This window comes from Aptenodytes patagonicus, chromosome 10, assembly GCF_965638725.1.
Source record: "Aptenodytes patagonicus chromosome 10, bAptPat1.pri.cur, whole genome shotgun sequence".
In the NCBI taxonomy this organism is placed as follows: domain Eukaryota; kingdom Metazoa; phylum Chordata; class Aves; order Sphenisciformes; family Spheniscidae; genus Aptenodytes; species Aptenodytes patagonicus.
Genome location: NC_134958.1, coordinates 12,904,065 through 12,925,877, shown reverse-complemented (window position 1 = coordinate 12,925,877; position 21,813 = coordinate 12,904,065). Strand labels below are relative to the sequence as shown.

Below are 21,813 nucleotides of genomic sequence, written 5' to 3'. Positions count from 1 at the left end.
TTGCTGAACTATAGTGGAAGATAGCCAACAGCTGTTTTAAGAACTCAATTTATGGACATGGGAAAGTAACTTTTTGAATGACAGTTAAAAGAATTCACCACACTTCAGTTTGGAAGATGAGATTTATCATGTATAAAATCTCTTAAAAACTCATACATGTTCATCATCAGATAAAAATAATTCTTATTTAAAATAGACATTTTGTTTCTTATTAAAAAGACTTGTTTTTTTAAAAAATTAATCATATGAAGTGAATAGGAGCAGAACATCAACAAGCAGATGTTGCTAGGTTATAGTTCAAGTTCTAATGTCAGCTGAAACATCCAATAGCGCCAAATCCCTGATCTCCTCCAGCAGCTGGTATAAGCTTGCTCCCTTGGTCTGGCAGTACTCCTGATAGTCTTCATCAGTTACTTCAACTCTTGCTTTTTGTTGGGCACGCTGGGCTTCTTCTGCAGACTGACTGACTTCTTTTACTAAGTCAGATTTCACCACATGAAAATTCTTTTGGGACACCTCTGTGTCTGAAGTCTGATATGGTGCATTCCTGATTATTTCAAGCTTGATTGTGTCAGCATGGCAGCGGGAAGTCTGCACAAGTATTTTCACCTTAAAAGCAATATAAAAATTATTTTATTTCTGATGGTGTTATTTCCTTTACTTCCTTCAGATTAAATACTCACGGTAATGTGATCGAAAAGGCTTAATGTAACTGATTCTCCAGTAGTTGTAGTGGAAGTAATTTTATTTTGAAAGCGATGAAGTGATCCAGGCTTCCACTCACAGCTCCTATCACCTTGGCAAGAGATGACTAAGCCTTCTTTGTTTTTCATATATGCAGCACCTTTGATTCCGTATCTACAAAAAAAGCAGATGAGCAGACAGAAGCTGTTCTAACAATTTTCACCCTTATCAGTTCTCTTAACTTTGAAACCAACAGGCAGCTAGCTAGGATTATATAAAAGCAACATAAAGGGGCAAACACTGTAGCCTGATAATCCTGCTTCAGGGACGCTGACATGCATTGTCAAAGAAGAAATCCCTAGAGTATACGAAAACAGCATGAAGACAGCGACTGAAGTGTTTCAAAAGCAGTAAAGCAAAAGTAAAATGCAGTCAGTGATCCTTTATCTTAGGTGTTGGGTGGAGCCTGGAATGGCCCGATAACAGAAGAAGAGCAGCATTACAGGTTATTCCAGACAGCACGGTGAGGAAACAGTTCTCCATTAAAAAAAAAGTTACTTAAAGACCAGTGGCTTATTTGCACTGGGTTCTCTGGAAGGAACCTTTCTTGGTTGGGTAGGTTCTGGCTCTTCATCCATGCATGCCAGCCAAGCCATCCAGAATGCCAGAGACGACAGGCCTACATCGAGCTGGCTTATATCGAAGCTCAGTCTGTGGCCAGGATCAAACAGCCCCTGGCTGTATTCATGGAAGTCCAGGGTATTCATGTAATGGTTTACTTTACCTAACATCCCTGTAGAATGTTTTTTGGGTTTTGTTTCTTCTTTTTTTAAAGGAGAGTTCTTATGCCTACAGTTCTTATACCTGTTGGCTAGCCAGGTGGACAGTGTTGCTACCAGTAATGCACAAACATGAAGATCATTAACTAATCCAAGATGTCCAGAGCCAGAAAGGGAAAGGAAAGGTTGAAGAGCTGGCCAAGTCTTACGAGAGGCACTGCTCTCCAGTTCTAGGGTGACTAGTTACTTCTTAGATCATTCACTAGTCAATTTATAACATAAGCAGAACACATTTAGTACACTTTAAAATACAGATTTGAAAGCTCAGAAATTAAAATGTAATGTTAGCTTCATGTAAAGAGTCACCTTCTACTTGGCTAAATCAAAGGCTGAGCTGAGATACAGGCACTTAGAAGAGCCTAACTGCCATAAACAGCACCATGTAAACATTTCTTCTGTGCTTCCCTGCTGCCTACGAGGAGTCGCTGTGCAAAAGGTGCTCCTAGCCTGCATAACCTACAGTCTGTAGTGAAGGGAAAGAGCTGAGGAATGCGTGGCTTTGTGATTTGGAAATTTAAAACTGCCCTTTCTTTAAGTAACTAATCACTTTCTATGGTTAAAAAAAAAAAAAAGGGCAAAAAATATTCCAGTCATTGTTCTGCCCTAGCAGCTGCTTTTAATGTTTTGAAATAAATACATACTGTGCAGCATCGTCTTACCATGTCCTCACAGGTACTCCGTTTCAGAGTCAATGCATAGAAAAGCACCGCTTAGGATTTACAACAAAAATCTAAAATGCAGTCATTGGTCAACACCAGGCCACGCTATAAACGCTTCCTTTCTCAAGGACGAGAGGCATCCTCACGGCATTCTAGTAACATTTATGTCTTAATTGTAAGCTCAGTCCAAGCTCTAATCAACTCACCTTGGTACAAAAACAAGTACACCATTTGTTCGAATTGAGTAAATAACACCATCTGCTATGCAGCGCTCATCTGTTTCTGGGGTTTTGTCTTTGAAGTACATGCACTGGAAGAGTTCAGTAGACTGTTTCTGAGCATGCTGGGCTGCCTGCAGCACCCCCCACAAAAAGAGAAGACAAAACCACCTAAATACATATTTCAACAAGCTTGTTTGGCTTTGATTTTCATACTTTTTCCTATTACCTGTCCCCTAGAATAATTAGATCTAAAAGGAAATCCTACATGTAGCACATGTGAAGTATGAAGTCACTTTTACTACCACTCTCAGAATAAAACTGATACTTAAGTAAAAAAACCCAAAAGCATTATAAATAAAAGTGAAGTGATACTATGTTATTGTAGTACCCAAAAGCTGCAGTCAGGACTGGTATCCCATTCCGTTGGGCAGCATACAAACGTACGGAGACACATACAATGACCATCTTACCCGGTTTCTGTTATTAATGTGTCTGCACAATTCCTGAAGATCCTTATTACTGAATACATAATCCTTAACATCTCCTTTAGTTTCCTTCAGAGTCGCTGCCATCAAGAGTCTGTGGACAACAATATCAGCGTATCTTCTAATTGGAGAAGTGAAATGAGTGTATTTATCTAAGGCAAGTCCTACAAATAAAAAAAGGAAGCGGTGATAAGCAATCAACTGCCTCCCCCCCAACAGTTCAGAAATAACAACTGGAATAGCATAAAAAATAAAGTGACGAGATACCATAATGATGAAAGTCTTCCTCGGGACAAGAGCCAGTTGAGAAGTACAATGCATTAGACATTGCGTGAGTGGCCATAGATCGCAACAGTTTATTTACAATTGGATCCAGTGGGTCATTTGCTTTATCCAGGGACTCGGCCAATGCTTTGTTAGACCTGTCAAAAAAGTGTTAATTCTGAAGAAAATTACGCTGTGCCTGATCATAATAGCCTATAGTTAAAAAAAGCATACAGAAGCACATAAAAATTTATTAATCATTATTAATATAAAAATATGAATGACAAGCAGAATGATATTAAAACTTTCACCACAGTTTAATAACAGCTCTGCTCTAGAAAACTGTTTAGAAAACTCCCCAGTTTTCACCAACAGGCCTGTCTTCTGCAACCTGGAGAACCAAGAAGGACTGGAGCAAAAGCCACTTCTGTGCAGTACAGAAAAGACAGTGAGCTGGTCCAAAACCTGTTCTGTACAGGAGAACACAAACGGGACAAGGTGCCATCCAAATAAAAGAAGGCACTACTGATGCCCTTCACACTTATGATGTCCAGGAATGATGCCTCCCAATGTGATGAAGCTCACAGCTTTCTCGTAGTATCTTGACAAAGTAATTCTGAATTATTATGAGTGAGTCATTTAAACTGACTACCTTGCACAGAATTAGCTTGATTTAAACAAGTACTCTCTTACACTACTACTACAGGAAATATGGTGCAAACAAGGCTATTACAGAGCTTTACCACTATATACCGACTAAACAAGTTCTTTTTGGATGTGTCTAAAATTATTCCGATACTGCCATTTTCAGTCCAGCCAGCAGAATGCAGACAGCCTCTCTTGTTTAGAACATCATCGCCTGCTTACAGAAAGGTTATGGTGAATTTTTCTTTAAGAATTGCTATACAGTGTCTATTAACATTGATACTGAGAACTGTAATGCTTCGTGACAATAACATAGCCAAACAGTAAATTGCTTAACTTTAATTAAAGCGCTTAAGTAGTAAAAGATACCGTGTGTCTATTGAGAAACCTTTGGCACTGGCACATTCTCGAAGTTCAGTAAAAAATTCCTGTCGTGGTGGAGGGTGCTGACGCAACAAAGCTTGATGAGGAAAATTTTCTGAAATCTTTTTTGCCACCCAGTGGTTGGCAAGAATCATACATTCTGCTACAGTCTCATGCACCTCCAGCGGCTGCTTGGGGATGAGATCATGGATATTATTTTTATCATCCAGTTGCACTCGGATTTCTACGCCTTCTAGTTCCAGAGCACCACAGCTGTCCCGCTTAGCTCTAACATGTCGTGCTATATCTGTGAGTTTTGATACTGCCCAAACCAGTTCATCCAGCTTCTTCTGTCTAGTTCTTTCATCCAAGTTTTTCAGTTCCAGGATATCACCAACAACACTTATGTCTCCATCTAATAATCCCTGTGCTGCTTCGTAAACTAGCTTGTACGCAGATCGAATGATGGTTTTGTTGTAGCAGACTCGCAGCATTTCGTATGATTTTTTTTCTAGTTCCCACAAGACACTTACAGCATACCTTAAAGATAAGATCACAATTCTATAAATAGTTCTGGTTGACTTAAACCAAGCACATCCAACTGTTACAAATTTACACATTTCATTCTGATTTTTTTCACTGGAAACATCTTTTTCTTCATGAAACAAACCAGTGCTCAGCAATGCCACTGATTAATGCATTTGCCTTTCAGTCTCATGTACCACAACATAATAAATGAGGACCAACTATGTCAGCACCTGTTGAGGCAGAGTACCCCCAAGATACAAGGCCACATCTATTTTAAAGCACAGCTACACTGCAATAGTTATTTTTATTCATTTTTATTTTATTAGCCAGATGCATCCACAATGAACATATCTACACCCTGCATATCCTCATGCCTGCCAGCCAACTAACCCTGTAAATTGTAATAAAATGGGGTAATGGCATGTTTGAGGAATAGGACAATAGTAAAAAGCGTGACCGTTCACATGGGTGCATGCACTCCAGACTGAAACCCATGTGAAAAAACAAGTGAAGAACAAAGATGCCTTCACCTTTAGGCTGCTGTTTAAATACAAAGCAAATGGCTAAGGGTATGGGTAAACATTATTGGAGGACGAGAAAGTAATTGTATAATACCGTATTTCAGCTTTTTTTGACTTCCTACTACTTCGCTTACAAATAGTAACAAATAATTCAAAAAGCAAGTGCATAAGCAGTTACTACACAAAATCTTACCTATCAACTCCACTAAGAAGAGAGCATATGTCAGCACTCAAGACGGAGGGCAGCATGTCATAACGACGATCCGCTAAATAGTAAGTTGTTGCCCTGAGGAATAAAATACATTTACTATTCTTCTCACAAGGACTCATTGGTGTGTATCTCCCAAGCAGTTTGCCGTATAAGCATAGCTTCAGCAAAAACAAGACACAGCATGATTTTAAAAGGTTATGCTTAGAGAACACACACATGTGCAATACCAAAGTCAAATTATTTAAATAACTATTTGTATAGTACAAGCCTAATTTTGCCTTCCTCGGTGTCTTCAACTGCCATTAAGGCCAGAGCTAGGGCTGTACAAAACATGCTCAACTAAGAAGAGGTCACTTAATGGCTATACCAAACATCTCCGCTGGCTATACAGTTTACATTTCTTTGCATCTACAAATAATACATTTCATAAAGTGGTTCAGCAGTTTAAGTTCAAAACAGTGGCAATAAAAGAAAAAAAAGAATGGAATATTTGGCATATTGAAACACAAGATTGAATATTAAAACAAGCCTGCCAAATACCTCTGGAATTAAATTCATGTAAGACTTAATTCCATTTTGTGGGTGTTCCATGTTCTGTGTGAAGATTCATCCCCCTTGGAATGCAAACAAGTGGTTTGTAAATACTTCAAATCACAAATGTTAAAGCAGACTATAAAGCAAACACTAGTGATTAGGGAAAGATAAACTTAAATCATAACTTTGTGGAAAAGAGCAATTTCATAGTAAAAGGCTGAAGCAGTAGGTCAGAAAGCAGTTTCTTCCCCAGCAGGCCTATTTTATCCAAATAAAAGCAGAATACCATTAGTTATATATTAGTTTTAATAAGCTGTTTCCATGACACAAAAGAAGAAGAAAGAATGTCTCCTTCCTTCCAGTGTTTCTCAATGTTGCCTTAGGGTAGCATCACAAACTTCTAAGCTCCATAAATTTTCTAATTTTTAGGAGATGACTTACCTTGCTCTGGCCTCAACATCAGTGTAAGAATTTGCTGCCACAAAATGGGTTACATCTGCAATGTGGACACCTAACTCTAGGTTCCCATTCGGCAGGGTTCTAACAGAGAGTGCGTCATCCACATCCTCGCAGCCTTTTGGGTCAATGCTGAATATCAAGTGAGTATCTCTCAAGTCGAGACGGTTTTTTTCCTCCTCTGGGTTCACCTTCCATGGATTTTTTGAAGAACTCATGGGCATTTCACTCATCTGTACAAAAACAATATGGATGCACATATAATTATATCTTTTCTACAAAAAGAAGCCAACAAATTAGATTTAATTAGCTTTTCCTTTTCTACTCTGTTAATTGTTTTGTGTACTTCTTCATCCTAGACAAATTCTTCTTTCCTTGCATTTTCCAAGTCAGTTTATTATATTTATTTCACAGAAAGTATGAAACAGAATTGAAAAGAATGCTACACATATTATTAACAACTGATATTATTGTGGTGATATTGCAGCTCTGGCAAACATCACCACTGTATATTGGTTTTTTACATTCTTTTTCTTTCAATTAATTGTAGGTATAATCAAAATAGTTATCTATGAGAGCTGGTTGCTCTCCTGGTTGAAGACAAAAGGATTTAAAACAATGATTTCAGTAGGTCCGGGCCTTTAGGATCAGTACCATAAACACATATTAAAGACAGTAATATCTTAAAAGCCTACCTCAAATTAGAATTAAGAGATTGTAATCTTCTCCTCATAGCAAACATATTGTCTTAAAATCACTCTTGACTTGAAACTTTATAGTATCTATAGAACCACTGATCCAAAAGTAATTCCAGAAAAATAACCTATAACTAGTTTTCAGCTTTCAAAAACCTATGGCAACTAAGACATTCAGCTGTAAGAGGGTTGTTTCTCATTGAGAAACAAGACTCTGAAAATCAACAGAAAATAATGTATCTAATCACAAAGACTAACCTGGATTTCTGAGAAAGGGGCAACACAGATGCTGTTCTCCACCAGAATAGCTGCAATTTCCCCCTCAAGATCTCCAATTCTTCCTAGAACTCTCACGAAGTGTCCATTTGGATATACAGAAGTTGATTCCCAAGAATCAATACGCACGACAACTCTATACTCCTGCAGCAAGACAATTCTGTTAGAACAGCAATCTGCTCCTGACAAGCAAGCAATATAAATACTCCCTCAGGGGCAAATAATGCTATCCAAAGAGACAGGCAACTCTAAAAAGTTTATAGAAAGGAAAAAGAAATCCACAATGAGAAGCATACAAACAAATACTGAGAATTACATTTCTTTCCTGAGCAAAGACCCACTTGGGGTCATTATATGGAGAATCTCTATCTTAAAGCATAAAAAATAAAAACAAAACCAAGATGTATGCAAATATTCTTATACCAGAAAAGACATAGTTGGAATTTACTTCTTGGCTGTGAAGAAGTACTTAACATTACAAGGGAAAAGCAGCAGGAATGAACAAAACCATGTTTCTTCTTTCTACCGCAATGACAGGCTAATCATCGTAATTCATCATTAATTTGTTGAAAAGCTCTCCTTACTACTCTCATCAAAGTTATATATAGTCATAGATCCAATGAAGCCACAAGGGCTATTACAATTTATGCCCCTAATGAGACCTTTAATTTATCAGAAAAAAAACAAAGCAAGTAGTATATACATGCTCAGGGCACCTGGACTGTGGCCCAAATTCAGAACTCAAATAAGTTTTATTACCTGAAGCTGACACAGTTTTGACAGGAACTGAACACATTCCTTCAAGGCAGAAATTGAACTACTCTCACAGACTTAACTTTAATAGTTTTACCCATGGTTTTGCCAAGAAAACATCATTAAAGCATATAACACCCGCACAATTTTGTAGGAACACAGAATAGAGAAACACTTCTGTCAAATTACCTGTAATGCTTCAGCTTGCTGGGTACTGATCCGGATTTTGGGAATTCGGTAGTCCCAAGGTGTAACAAGGATTTTCTGAGCATTTCTGCCCTGGGACTGGCTGTCTTCTTTAGTGGGGAAAGTGACCACATAATCCCTCCAGTTCTTTTGAATGATTCCAACAACTTTACCTTTTAATAAGGAACATTGTTGGCTGTACATTAAAGAGTTAAACAGGAACGTGAAAGCAAATATGTGGGAGGTACAGAAGATTCATTGCTTTGTAATATGAACTAATGTGCCCACAGATCTGTATTACAATTGCTAACAACATATGGTATGCAGACAACAATACAAGTTTGTTATAAATTATTGTTGGCACAGCCAGATTTTAATGAGCTTTTATTTATGTGGAGACTAACTCATTGTATAGATTTCAATTGATACACTACATAAATTATTCAGAGAGATTCCCACTACTACTGAAATGTGGCCAATTCCAGTAAAAAATACAGAAAATCTTTAATAGTAAAGATGAAAATTAAACAGCATTTTCTTGCAGGAAGAGAATTAACATCCTAAAACTTTTAACTCTGACCTCAGCAAACTTTTAAAATTTAGCGATACCTCCAGAGTAATATTTTCAAATAAGTTCCCATGGTACACAGACATGTGACATTATAATGGGAGCTGGATACTTCTTCACCTAACACAATTTTTTTTCATCTTGAACATTATTTGCATCAAGGAATTAAAAGGATGCTGTTATCGTTCTGTATAATCAACAGTGATAGTGGAGGACTTGAGTGCACACTCTGGTAAATTGGTCTGTATTAGAATGGCAGTTCGTCTCTTGTAGAGCTGTGAAGAGTGACAGCATGCGTTTGGGTAGCAAAGTATTCCAAACTCAGTATTTTAGGAAGATAACTACAGTAATTCAGCTATTTCTGAGAAAGACATTAAAGAAAAAAAAAGGGGGTTTCGCATATAGAACGAATCTAGTGGCCTTCTTGTTGGGATATGTTAGAATGCTTTAATTTGGGATAATCACTTCAAATTTACTACAGTGCAAAAAATGTGACAATCACAGAAATCGAGGGAAGGGACTATATAATGAAGATTGCAACACAGCTTGGACCAAGGAAGTGCAGTGATCTTAACAAAACATTGTATCATGCTATCTACTTTACCTGTGGGCATAGGGTCACCAGTGGTGTCTGCAGGTGCTTTATCCTCAGTCTCATTTTCACAAAGGGCAACAGTCCTTCCTTTCCATTCATGCAAAGGTAGTAACTCAACAGCTACCACATCACCATGGATTGCACGATTTCGAGCTCTGGCCCCATAAATAAGGATGTCACTTAGAAGTTCTAAATTTAAAATAAAAAGAAATAGAACTATAAACTGCTAAAAAATTCAAATCCCTCCACTCTTGGCAGCATTCTGCTGAAATAACAGAATATGACATTTCATAGAATCGTAGCATCATAGAATAGTTTGGGTTGGAAGGGACCTCCAAAGGTCATCTAGTCCAACTCCCCTGCCGTGGGCAGGGACATCTTCAACTAGATCAGGCTGCTCAGAGCCCCGTCCAACCTGACTTTAAATGTTTCCAGGGATGGGGCATCTACCACCTCCTGGGGCAACCTGTTCCAGTGCCTCACCACCCTCAGCGTCAAAAATTTCTTCCTTCTTTCTAGTCAGAATCTACCCTCTTTTAGTTTAAAACCTTTACCATTTGTCCTGCCACAACAGGCCCTGCTAAAGAGTTTGTCCCCATCTTTCTTATAAGCCCCCTTTAAGTACTGAAAGGCTGCAATAAGGTCTCCCCAGAGCCTTCTCTTCTCGAGGCTGAACAACCCCAACTCTCTCAGCCTGTCTTCACAGGAGAGGTGTTCCATCCCCCTGATCATTTTCCTGGCCCTCTTCTGGACCCACTCCAACAGGTCCATTGTGGGGGTTAACGCCACAGACTCTGTCAAGTCCCTTTTCGGGTGCCATTTGTAGGGATTTACGCAGCACAGACTCCAGCAGGCTGTAGCCAAAGACCTTTATTGCTCTTTGTTAGCATCTTTTTATAGCAAGCAGAAGTGTACACGCACTACCTGCAGCTTGCAGAGAGATTCATCTATGCTCTAGCAGACTGGCCAGTTCTTCTTCCTCTGTTACAAAATGCCTTCACAGCCTTTATCTGGTTTTCTCCTTCCAGCTGCAGCACATTCCTTTTCCTCCTTTCAGCTGCAGCATATTGCTTCCTCCGTTATCTTCTATTTACATGCCTTCTCATGCCAGGTGGTACAATGTTTGCTCACCAAAGTCAGGAGATTCCCATCCCCACAGTCCATGTCTTTTTTGTGCTGAGGGCTCCAGAGCTGGATGCAGTACTCCAGGTGGGGTCTCACCAGAGCAGAGTAGAGGGGCAGAATCCCCTCCCTTGACCTGCTGGCCACGCTGCTTTGGATGCAGCCCAGGATACGATTGGCCTTCTGGGCTGTGAGCGCACATTGCTGGCTCATGTCCAGCTTTTCATCCACCAGTACCCCCAAGTCCTTCTCGGCAGGGCTGCTCTCAATCCCTTCATCCCCCAGCCTGTGTTGATACTGGGGGTTGCCCCGACCCAGCTGCAGGACCTTGCACTTGGCCTTGTTAAACCTCATGAGGTTCACACAGGCCCACTTCTCGAGCTTGTCCAGGTCCCTCTGGATGGCATCCCGTCCCTCTGGCATGTCGACCGCACCACTCAGCTTGGTGTCATCTGCAAACTTGATGAGGGTGCACTCAATCCCACTATGTCATTGATGAAGATATTAAACAGTACCGGTCCCAATATGGACCCCTGTGGCACACCACTTGTCACCGATCTCCATCTGGACATTGAGCCGTTGACCACTACCCCCTGGATGCGACCATCTAACCAATTCCTCACCCACCGGACAGTCCACCCATCAAATCCATACCTCTCCAGTTTAGAGAGAAGGATGTTGTGGGGGACTGTGTCAAAGGCCTTACAGAGGTCCAGACAGACGACATCTGTAGCCCTTCCCGTGTCCACTGATGTAGTCACTCCATCACAGAAGGCCACTAGGTTGGTCAGGCAGGACTTGCCCCTGGTGAAGCCACGCTGGCTGTCTCGAATCACCTCCCTGTCCTCCATGTGCCTTAGCATAGCTTCCAGGAGGATCTGTTCCATGATCTTCCCAGGCACAGGGGTGAGACTGACTGGCCTGTAGTTCCCCAGGTCTTCCTTTTTTCCCCTTTTTAAAAATGGGGGTTATGTTTCCCCTTTTCCAGTTAGTGGGAACTTCACCAGACTGCCACAACTCCTCAAATATGATGGATAGTGGCTTAGCAACTTCATCCGCCAGTTCCTTCAGGACCCACGGGTAGATCTCATCAGGTCCCATGGACTTGTGCACCTTCAGGTGCCTTAGATGGTCTCGAACTTGATCTTCTCCTACACTGGATGTTTCTTCATTCTCCCAGTCGCTGCCTTTGCCTTCTGCGACTTGGGCCGTGTGGCTCGAGCACTTGCCGGTGAAGACTGAGGCAAAAAAGTCGTTGAGTACCTCAGCCTTCTCCATATCCCCGGTAACCAGGTCTCCCATTTCATTCCAGAGAGGGCCCACATTTTCCCTAGTCTTCCTTTTATCATCAACGTACCTATAGAAGCTTTTCTTGTTGCCCTTGACGTCCCTGGCCAGATTTAATCCTATATCAGGGCTTTAGCTTTCCTAACCTGATCCCTGGCTGCTCAGACAATTTCTCTGCATTCCTTCCAGGCTACCTGCCCTTGCTTCCACCCTCTGTAGGCTTCCTTTTTGTGATTGAGTTTGTCCAGGAGCTCCTTGTTCATCCATGCAGGCCTCCTGGCGTTTTTGCCTGACTTCCTCTTTGTTGGGATGCATTGCTCCTGAGCTTGGAGGAGGTGATCCTTGAATATTAACCAGCTTTGTTGGGCCCCTCTTCTCTCTAGGGCTTTATCCCATGGTACTCTACCAAGCAGATCCCTGAAGAGGCCAAAGTCTGCTCTCCTGAAGCCCAGGGTAGTGAACTTGCTGTGCACCCTCCTCGGTGCCCTAAGGATCTTGAACTCCACCATTTCGTGGTCACTGCAGCCCAGGCTGCCCTTGAGCTTCACATTCCCCACCAGCCCCTCCTTGTTGGTGAGAACAAGGTGCAGCGTAGCACCTCTCCTCCTTGGCTCCTCTATCACTTGGAGAAGGAAGTTACCATCAATGCATTCCAGAAACCTCCCGGATTGCTTATGCCCTGCTGTGTTGTCCCTCCAACAGATACCAGGGTGGCTGAAGTCCCCCATGAGGACCAGGGCTTGTGAACATAAGGCTGCTCCTATCTGTCTATAGAGGGTCTCATCCACTGTCTTCCTGGTCAGGTGGCCTGTAGCAGACCCCCACCGTAATGTCACCTGTCCCTGCCCTCCCTTTAATCCTGACCCACAAGCTCTCGGTCAGCTCCTCATCCATCCCCAGGCAAGAGCTCCCTGCACTCCAGCTGGTCATTGACACAGAGGGCGACACCTCCTCGTCGTCTCCCCTGCCAGTCCTTCCTAAAGAGCCTGTATCCTTCCATTCCAACACTCCAGTCATAGGAGCCATCCCACCACGTCTCTGCGATGCCAATAAGGTCGTAGCCCTGCAGGCATGTGCACGTCTCTTAACTCCTCTTGTTTATTCCCCATGCTACGTGCGTTTGCATAGAGGCATTTAAGTTGGGCCCCCGATGACACTGTCTTACTGGCTGGAGTTCCTTTGTGCCACTCTTCAGGTGCTCTCCTGCTGACCTGTGATCCTTCTCCAGGCTCTGGGCATCTATTGCTGGCCCTGGCATCAAACTGGTAGGTGTGGGATGGACTGAGGTTCCTCTCAATATCATATCTGCAATATGATTTCTTCCAAAAAGGACTACTGGCAAGTAATTAATATTGCAAGAAAATTAAAACCTTTTCCTCTTTTTTTTTAAAGGAGATACTAAGCAATTCTGTAAGTGAACTCTTAGATAAAAAGCAGCATAGGCTAGGATGAGTTCACTGTTCTTAGGCAGCAGCTTTAAAAACACAGAACACAGTTAAATTGTGAAAACCTGTGCCACAGGATTCTGGGCAGGGTCCAGAATAAAACAAGTTTTTAAAAAACGATTAGTATATTAAACTCTGGTTTGACTGCAGGGTCTGTCACAGGAACATTTGAAAGTACTTATTAGCGAAAGCTGGGACAATATATCTGCGCAAGGATAATGGGCTGTTCCTTCAAAGGTATTTATTACTAACTCATACCAGAAAGACAATACTGGTGTTCCAATCTGATCCAAAAGGCATTTTTCCTATTATGTTCACAATGACCAGCTTCCTAATCCTGCCAACATCCATGCAAACACTTATTTCAGCCAAATGAGTGGTCATCTGAAGTCAGAGCAAAGCACAGAGATAACAATTCGCATCAGTATTCAGCTTCAGAAAAGGTCTAGGGAAACCTGTTAGTAGGACAAGAGTCCAAAACATGGCCAAAGGTACTAAGAAAGAGGAAGGAGGACATAAAGGATATTGCTTTCTCCTGAGGCCCACCCTCTGGGTTAATCTTCAGCCTCCTTTCTGGCCTATGAAAATAACCCAAGTCTTAGCTTTCATCTTGTTTAATGACTGAACAGCTACATACATATGGCTACATGGCTTCATGTAAAAAGCGCAGACAGTGTCAAAAAGGCATTGAGTAAATCCTCTCAGTCTTTTCACCTGTTTCTTTGCTGCCAAATCCCTGAAGTCGAACAAAAGCTTCCAATTGTGCTCTATGCTTATTGACATTCAGTGTACCCTAAAAGAAAGTAACAAACCAATAAACAGAATGAAACAGTCACACCTCTAAATAGCCAACTTTAAAGTATAAAATTTTTGGTTTTACAATTATTTTTACATAAATTAGTAGTTTTTATTGATATGTAGGTTATTTTGAACACAACTTTTCTCTCTATAGGGGGAGAATGTATGATGCAGAACTTTAAGTACTCACTTCTGGAAAAGAATGGTAAGTTCTTTTAAATGCTCAGTTTCATTGTAAGATGGTAAGGGTCCTTTTATTCAAAGCACAGGCAGCGTAAGATTACTTTTGCTGCCTGCCTTAATATGGAATCTGGAGTTACTCCTACAAGAAAGAAAAACCTCAGTCTTTCTGTTCATATTCTATTCTCGCCTCGCTGCTGAAATTGTCAAGAAAGGAACAAACTACTACCTCTAATTCTTTAAATTATTTTTAAGAGAAGGACATTTGTCCACCAGCAATCCATATTAAGGCCCTGAACAGCCATAAAAAGGTAAATTAATTTCACTGACTGAGAGATCTCTGTGCAAATGAAGTAAGAAGTGCTGCCATTGTGCAGCATTATTTATATTTAAGAATGAGATCTAGCTGCTTCATATCACACCTAGTTTCTCAATTTACAGGTATATCACGTATCAACCTGAAGAAAAATCCATAGCAAATTTAAGATCCTCAATAACAAATTCTCATTTTAACTTCTCCAAGAGAAAAAAACCCCACATGTTCACAAGATGAAGTAGGGGAAATATTTTGAGAATCCTAATCCCTTCCATCCTCTTACTGTTGCTTTTTTGTTTTCTTTCCCTCTTTCCACTATAGCAATATTTCTTTATCTAATCAGTCTAATTCAGGCAACTAAAGGAACCAAGCACAAGACTGCATTGCTCTGTATATGCTCTCTATAGAGCAAATTACCTGTATGTATCTTCCAGATTTGATCCCAGCCTCCAATATTTCCACAGGTAAGTGCTCCGGATATTCTTTTCCATTGTTTTCTTGGCTTTCACTCTCCCGTTCACGGCGAGCTTGAAGTATAGAGTCAAAGAGTTCATGGGCAGCCTTTAAGTCAGGCCAAAAGTTATCCAAGTAATTCTGTATGCACATATATAAACAAACATGAAAGTATTGAGAGGTCTCTGTTCTTTTAATAATGCATTTGGAAAGCCCGTAATGGACAAGAGCTGTCTCATATGCTATACTCAAATAGCACTTCCAAGTGGTAATGATGTGTCTGCTCTAAACACCACAGATTTGTTCCAGATTCAACCTAACTCATTTGCTAAATACAACAAAGGAGGCATGAATATTAAGATAGCACCCTAGACTAGAGATTCACAAACTTTTACTACCAATATACCCCATCCAGGCTACTTACTTACTTGTAAAGTGCCATAGCAGAAAAATCAAACTGGCAACCCACTATTATTTTTACACTTTTTTATGATTCTGTACACTACATTTGGGCAACTTTCCATTGCCTCGTAGCAATTAAAAAACCAAGCATCATCATTTTTATATAGCTTTAAGGTAAATCTGTTTGGTCCTTTTTTACTCAACATCCTTTCACAGCTAAACATAAATATCCCATCTGCATATCCCGCTGAATACAAGCGGTATCAGAGATCAACAACTAAATGAATTATCTTCTCATGCATCACTGTATCCTAAGTAGTCAAGGCTCAAGTAAACTGGCAGAATAATGCTGATGGATATTTAGGCTACAGCTGTTTATGGACTGCTTGCACTACAGATTTAGACAGCTGGCTGAGTTAACTGATCATTGTTCATCAATACCAAATTCTTTAAAAACAAGGAAAACAATTAAATGGGCTCATAAGAAAGATGACCTCTATCTTTAGAGCTGCTGTTTTTCTTTTCAGTTCTCTGGTTTGCTCACTACTATCATTTTTATGACATTCCCACAACGGACATCTTTGCTTTCTTTGATAAATGAAGACATGAGTTAGCATCATAGTTTTCTTAAATGTAAACTCTGAAATTACTTGCACTATACGTTGGGCTTTAATGTACTTGCTTCATCATTTTGATGCAGCATAAAGGAAACCTTCTTCTACTTTTCTGGCATGTTACCTTGAAGGAAATCACAAACACTCCTTCTGTTTCATTTCCGTACTGCCTGATAGCATCTTCATCTTCTGTTACCATAACAACTGGCATCTGACCCAAGCAGTGATTATAATACCAGACTGCTGCATTGTAAATACTCCTAGAAAAGCAAAGTCTGAAGTAAGATTTCTGGTGTATCTCATTTGCTACTTGCAAGACATTTGCAGGCTTTGTATAAACGAGATTCTGGTTTAACACGCATACTTTTGAGATATATACACCAAGCTTATATATACATATACACATAAACCTTATATCTCAAAAAATTTTTATGTGCTGTACATAAGCACCAACAGAACAGAGGAAAATAAAATGTTTCCTCCCCAATACATCCACTTGTGCCCTAGCTGCAGCATAACATATTGTTCCTCTGAGTGAAAGTTTGCAAAAAGCAAGTTGGAACTGCCAAGACTCCAATACTATGGTGTTTGCAGGCTATCAAACACTACATCTAACGGTCCAATAAGGTGTGCATGATCTATTTATTGTGCTAAAGCGTTCTTTAAAATGGCTGTGTAACTTTAAAATGATCGAGCTTTTTTTAGCATTATTGCATTTAATTAAGTACATTTTTGTCTATTTCCCTAAGAAAACAATGTTGACACTTTCTTAATCACAAAAGGACAATCTAGACTTTCAGTTATTGTGAACTGTTCCAGAGCTAAGCAGAGCAAGAGTATGAACTCTTACGTACCCAATCCATGCTAATATTCCTAAATACAATGTCACGATGTTGTCCAGCGTAGTACTACATAAGTTAAAACAAACCTGGTCTGCCATTTCTCCATGGACTCTCCCTTCTCTCTTGGCAAATAAGAATGCTGGTGGAATTCATTAGCAAACACAGTACAGTCATGACGGGCATCCTTTACTAGATTTCGCAACTTGTTGTACTGTCTGGAATACAAAAAAGATAAATATAGTCTTGTGCTTTCTTTTGATAATGCTATTTTAACTCCAGATGAACATACAACTGAAAAACTCAAGGAAAAGTACTGTCATGCACAAAGAAATGCATTCATTAAATTATACCATGTATGATAAAACCTAAAACATCATCTGTAAGCAAGCTTCTCCAATTCCCATTATGAATGCTTCTGATTTTTAAACATACTTGTTTTCCAATGAGCCCCACAAAACATCATAAGCGTTCAGGAACTTATTTTGTCACTTCTGGGACAAGACCTATTTCTTCAAAGGCGTTTGTGCTCTGCTTTAGAAATACAGGAAGACCTTGATAGCAAATTGCACTCTTATATGCTATAGGGACACATAGGGTAATGTCTGGTAAGGCAAGTACCATATAATAGTATTAATTGCTCCCCAAAGACAAGTGCTCAGTCTTTAATACAGCAAACCAAAAACATGTCCATAATCGATAGTTGTGGCACATGCTATATCGTTACTGCAAAGTCTCCTTAATACCTGTCACAAACCATTTGAGTAGTTAATAATGCTACAGGTTTAATATTGCTCCTGCCAAGTGAAAACTACGACAGGCATTGATGTCCATGGACCACAAAGGATCACCGTTCTTTCCCTTCTGTAAAATTACATCAAGACTCTTGAAAGACCTAAAAACAAATTAAGCGCAGTATACTTGCTGACTTTGGGTTACTGTGCTTAAATATACATTTTACAAAGTTAGTATCTTTATTTCAATCTAAATTTAAAATACGTTATCATAGGATAAGTACCTGCGTCCTTTTTGATGTTGCACAGCTTGACATGCTGTTTGCATGAAAATAATACCTTTCAGCTCCGGAAACTCGAGAATCTCAAGGTAATCTTGAACAACTTTACAGTCAGGGACAACATAATGTGTAACATCATCCGATAACAATTTGCCATCTAAAATATAATTCAGAGTTTAAATGTTTAAACTTTCAGTTGCAATACTGGTTTCTTAAAAATACTTTCAGATGTCAGGAAATTAGAGTTGTGTATCCTCAAAGGTATACATATCTCTTTTTCTGATGAACAAAATTATGACTACTATGGTACAATTCTGTGGTACAATCTCTAAAATTTGTGACAGAACCCTTTTGCATCCACTGATGCCAAAATTTAGTGCAAATTCTACCCAAATGAGTGAAAATGATCCACTTTCATTATGAAAAGGATGTAACAAAGAGTGCAGGTAACAGTCCTTTTTTCTCTACTTCCATATGAAAAAAGAGACTATACATCTGCTGCAGAAAATCTTTTCATGGAATTTTCAAAGGGTGTAGAATTATGGGTACTTCTGTTACACTGCTTCCACAGATCGCTCTATTCAACACTATCCATTTACAGCAGGCTCTTTTTCTGTATCTTTACATAAAAGAATACAGGTAAGGGTACACGTGGAGAAAAGCAATGCTACTGCAAAGAGAAGATGTTCTTGAATCTAAACTATTAACCATCACTGCTAATTTTCTCTAAAGAGACTCCATCCCTTAGGAATACGCCATCAAAATACCACAACCAACCCATCACAGATGACATCTTAAAATGTACCTCAAAATTAATGAGTTTCATTGCTTTAGATATTTCAAAGATTACCCAATAAACTTTTGGGTAGGGGGGATCTCCACTGTATTTTCTCTCAATGCCTATTTATCCCTTATGATATTATAAACACTGAACTGTCCTGGTTTCAGCTGGGATAGAGTTAATTTTCTTCCTAGTAGCTGGTACAGTGCTGTGTTTTGGATTTAGGATGAGAATAATGTTGATAACACACTGATGTTTTAGTTGTTGCTAAGTAGCGCTTACACTAGTCAAGGACTTTTCAGCTTCCCATGCCCTGCCAGCGGGAAGCTGGGAGGGGGCACAGCCAGGACAGCTGACCCAAACTGGCCAAAGGGATGTTCCATACCATGGGACGTCATGCTCAGCATATAAACTGGGGGGAGTTGGCTGGGGGGCGGTGACCGCTGCTCGGGGACTGGCTGGGCATCGGTCGGCGGGTGGTGAGCAATTGCACTGTGCATCACTTATTTTGTATATTCTTATCATCATTATTATTTTCCCTTCCTTTTCTGTCCTATTAAATTGTCTTTATCTCAACCCACGAATTTAACTTTTTTTTTTTTTTTCTCCCCGATTGTCTCCCCCATCCCACTGGCGGGGGGTGGGAGTGAGCGAACGGCTGTGTGGTGTTTAGCTGCCTGCCGGGTTAAACTACAACACGAACTTACCGTAGTGCAGGCAAATTGTATATAATAAAAGTATATAGATCTTGACAACTCAGGTTATTTTCATGTATTTCTTAGAAGCTGACACAGGACAATCTGTCTATTAACTGTGATCACTAGAATTGTGAATCCAGTAGGCACAATTCTGCATACAGTAACATGGCTACATCTCACACTGAAGGCATATAATGGATGATGGCAGAATGCATACAAGAAAGCTAATATTTGTTAATAATTCAGAAGAGCAGAAGAGTTCAGAAGAGTTAAAAGTGGAACGTCACTTGAAGATTTATGTAATCTGCCCATATTAAGCTATCCTTCCCTAACCTATACATCTATATCAGAATAACTTCTAAGTAGGCACAGCATACCATTACAAGTATCCGTAGATGTGATTTATGCCAGCAGTCTCTCACAGTGCATGAAGTTTGCTCAGCACACTGTTTAGAGTCAGGAATGAAAACACATGTTCACCTCACCTCTGAGTTACCTAGAATAATTACAAAGGGATATAATCTGACACTCATCTACAGCACAATTTACATTTAAGTCCAGAAGAGGGGAAGTTAGGCATGGCAGGAGAGGTAAGACTTTTTTTCTGGTATGTGCCTGTAACTTATCCCTAAGGAATTCATAACCAAATGCAATACATTAGGGAGCAGTAACTATCACTAGTCCTGACATCCTAGCTAGCAGTAATACACTACACTACCTTCTGCCCTCAATTGCCACAGGCACCTAAACCAAAAGTGAGATCTATATCAATTAGAGTTCAGAAGGGAAAAAAAAAAAAAAAAGTTAAAATTCTCAACCTTTTCTTTTAGGTAAGCAAACAATTTGGTCGATTTAAATAGGTTGGATATTACGTTCGTTATTTGCCAGTCAGTTTCTTGCACCAAATAAATTGTGCTATTTAACAACAAAACCCCCTGAAATAGCAACCAAAGGTCAGGTGATGATCTATGATGCACATAATAGCACCACAGGATGTAAAAACAACAACAAATCGAGACATCATAGAGGCTGGCAGTCTTCCCATGTCTGAAATGGCCAGTTATAACACTGGCAATTACATTTAATTACTTAACAGAAATAACTGCTGATGCAGAATTACAATCGCTTCAAGATAATGCCTTGGCCCCATTGTAAGAATACTTACAGGTATGTATAGAATTTAATTCATGATATAAACCACCACCCTGCAGAAAGTAATGCATTTTAAAAGATCTTTTAAAAAAGGGAATTATGAAACTTGCATTATCCTTTAGCCTATCACTGTCTGTAAACTGTTCACAGTTAAATCCTATAACAATCAACTTCTCAATTCCTTTTTCTCTTAACACCTCGTTTATTTCTGAAAGATTTTGCTTTGAAGGAGTACTTTTGCTATATCCTTGATTTGGTACCGTTTGATTTTTCCACGACTTTATACGCTGCTGTTCAGCACCGTCCATACCCGGCTCGGGACGGCAGAGGAGAGGTCTGGGACGAGCCTCCAGCGGCCCACACGGCTCCGGCCCTCGCACACCACACCGGCCCCCACCTCCTCCCGAGCTCTCTCCCGCCGTTATTCCTCTTTTATCCACCGCTTGTCCCGCTCGCTGCCCCCCTGCACTGCTCTCCGCACCCGCGCCAGGTCCCGCCGGGTCCTGTCAGGCCTCCCCGCCCCGGCAACCCCGCCTGTCAAGGCCGCGTGGATCACCTCTGCCCAGGGATCACCCTCTGCACCCAGCTTTGGCCTACGTGAGCTGAGGCACAACGGCACCCGGGGGCAAGCTGCCCACCGCTCCAGCTCGGCCCCCCGGCGATCCCGGATCTGGCAGTCCTGGTCCCCCTGACTCTTCTCCCAGGAGCCCCGACCCGCAGCCTCCCGCCGTCAGCCCCCTCACCGCGAGGACAGGCGGCCCGGCACAGGGCGCTGCGGCACGGCACATCGGGGCGGATGTAGTGCTCTCGCACGACGCGCACGGAACGGCCCTGCTGGCCCCGCAGCTGCAGCACTTTCTCCGTGCGGAGCATTGCAATGGCGGGAAGCTGCAGTCCCTCAGCCAGGCCCGCTGCTCCCAGGGCGCTTGCGCATGGCGCGGGGGGTGGTGCAACCGTACGAGGCAGGGCCTCAGTGGAGGGGCGGGAAAAGGTCGGGCTGGTGGTGGGGGCGTTGCCGACGCGAGCTGAGGGACGGCTCTGAGGGATAGGCGGGATCGAGCTGAGGGAACCGGGGCCGCAGCTGAGGGGCACGCGGGAGCAAGCTGAGGGAACTGGGGGCGCAGCTGAGGGGAGGCGCTGAGGGGCAGGCGGGAGCGAGCTGAGGGAATCGGAGCAGCAGCTGAGGGGAGGCGCTGAGGGAACCGGGGCGGCAGCCGAAGGGCGGCTC

The 21,813-nt window shown here is 41.2% G+C and overlaps 1 protein-coding gene across 2 annotated transcripts; it reads right to left on the bottom strand.

Annotated features, from left to right (window-relative positions):
• Positions 1–108: 108 nt before the first annotated feature.
• On the bottom strand, positions 109–21,510 carry DIS3L (DIS3 like exosome 3'-5' exoribonuclease). 2 transcript variants are annotated; one of them, XM_076348092.1, is made up of 17 exons: positions 21,329–21,510; positions 17,958–18,111; positions 17,029–17,157; positions 16,225–16,360; positions 15,049–15,225; positions 14,052–14,130; positions 9,493–9,672; positions 8,324–8,493; positions 7,364–7,525; positions 6,396–6,643; positions 5,403–5,495; positions 4,167–4,700; positions 3,156–3,310; positions 2,874–3,052; positions 2,389–2,534; positions 684–858; positions 109–609 (listed from the first exon to the last, which is right to left on the bottom strand). In XM_076348092.1, the coding sequence occupies exons 1-17, from the start codon at positions 21,456–21,458 to the stop codon at positions 298–300; spliced, it is 3,159 nt and encodes a 1,052-aa protein (XP_076204207.1). In that variant the 5' UTR covers positions 21,459–21,510; the 3' UTR covers positions 109–297. The 2 variants fall into 2 exon arrangements, with proteins under 2 accessions (XP_076204207.1, XP_076204208.1); XM_076348093.1 differs by lacking the exons at positions 109–609; positions 2,389–2,534 and having other exon boundaries at positions 716–858.
• Between the last annotated feature and the right edge of the window lie 303 nt (positions 21,511–21,813).

Bases quoted from the DNA above. Each gene is read 5' to 3' on its own strand.
- DIS3L (XM_076348092.1), bottom strand. From the start codon at position 21,458: ATGCTCCGCACGGAGAAAGTGCTGCAGCTGCGGGGCCAGCAGGGCCGT. The intron at 17,158-17,957 runs GTACTTATCCTA...TTTGTATTCCAG, and splicing joins CAACATCAAAAAGGACGCAG to ACAGTACAACAAGTTGCGAA. The intron at 3,053-3,155 runs GTATCTCGTCAC...TTTTATTTGTAG, and splicing joins GGAAGACTTTCATCATTATG to GACTTGCCTTAGATAAATAC.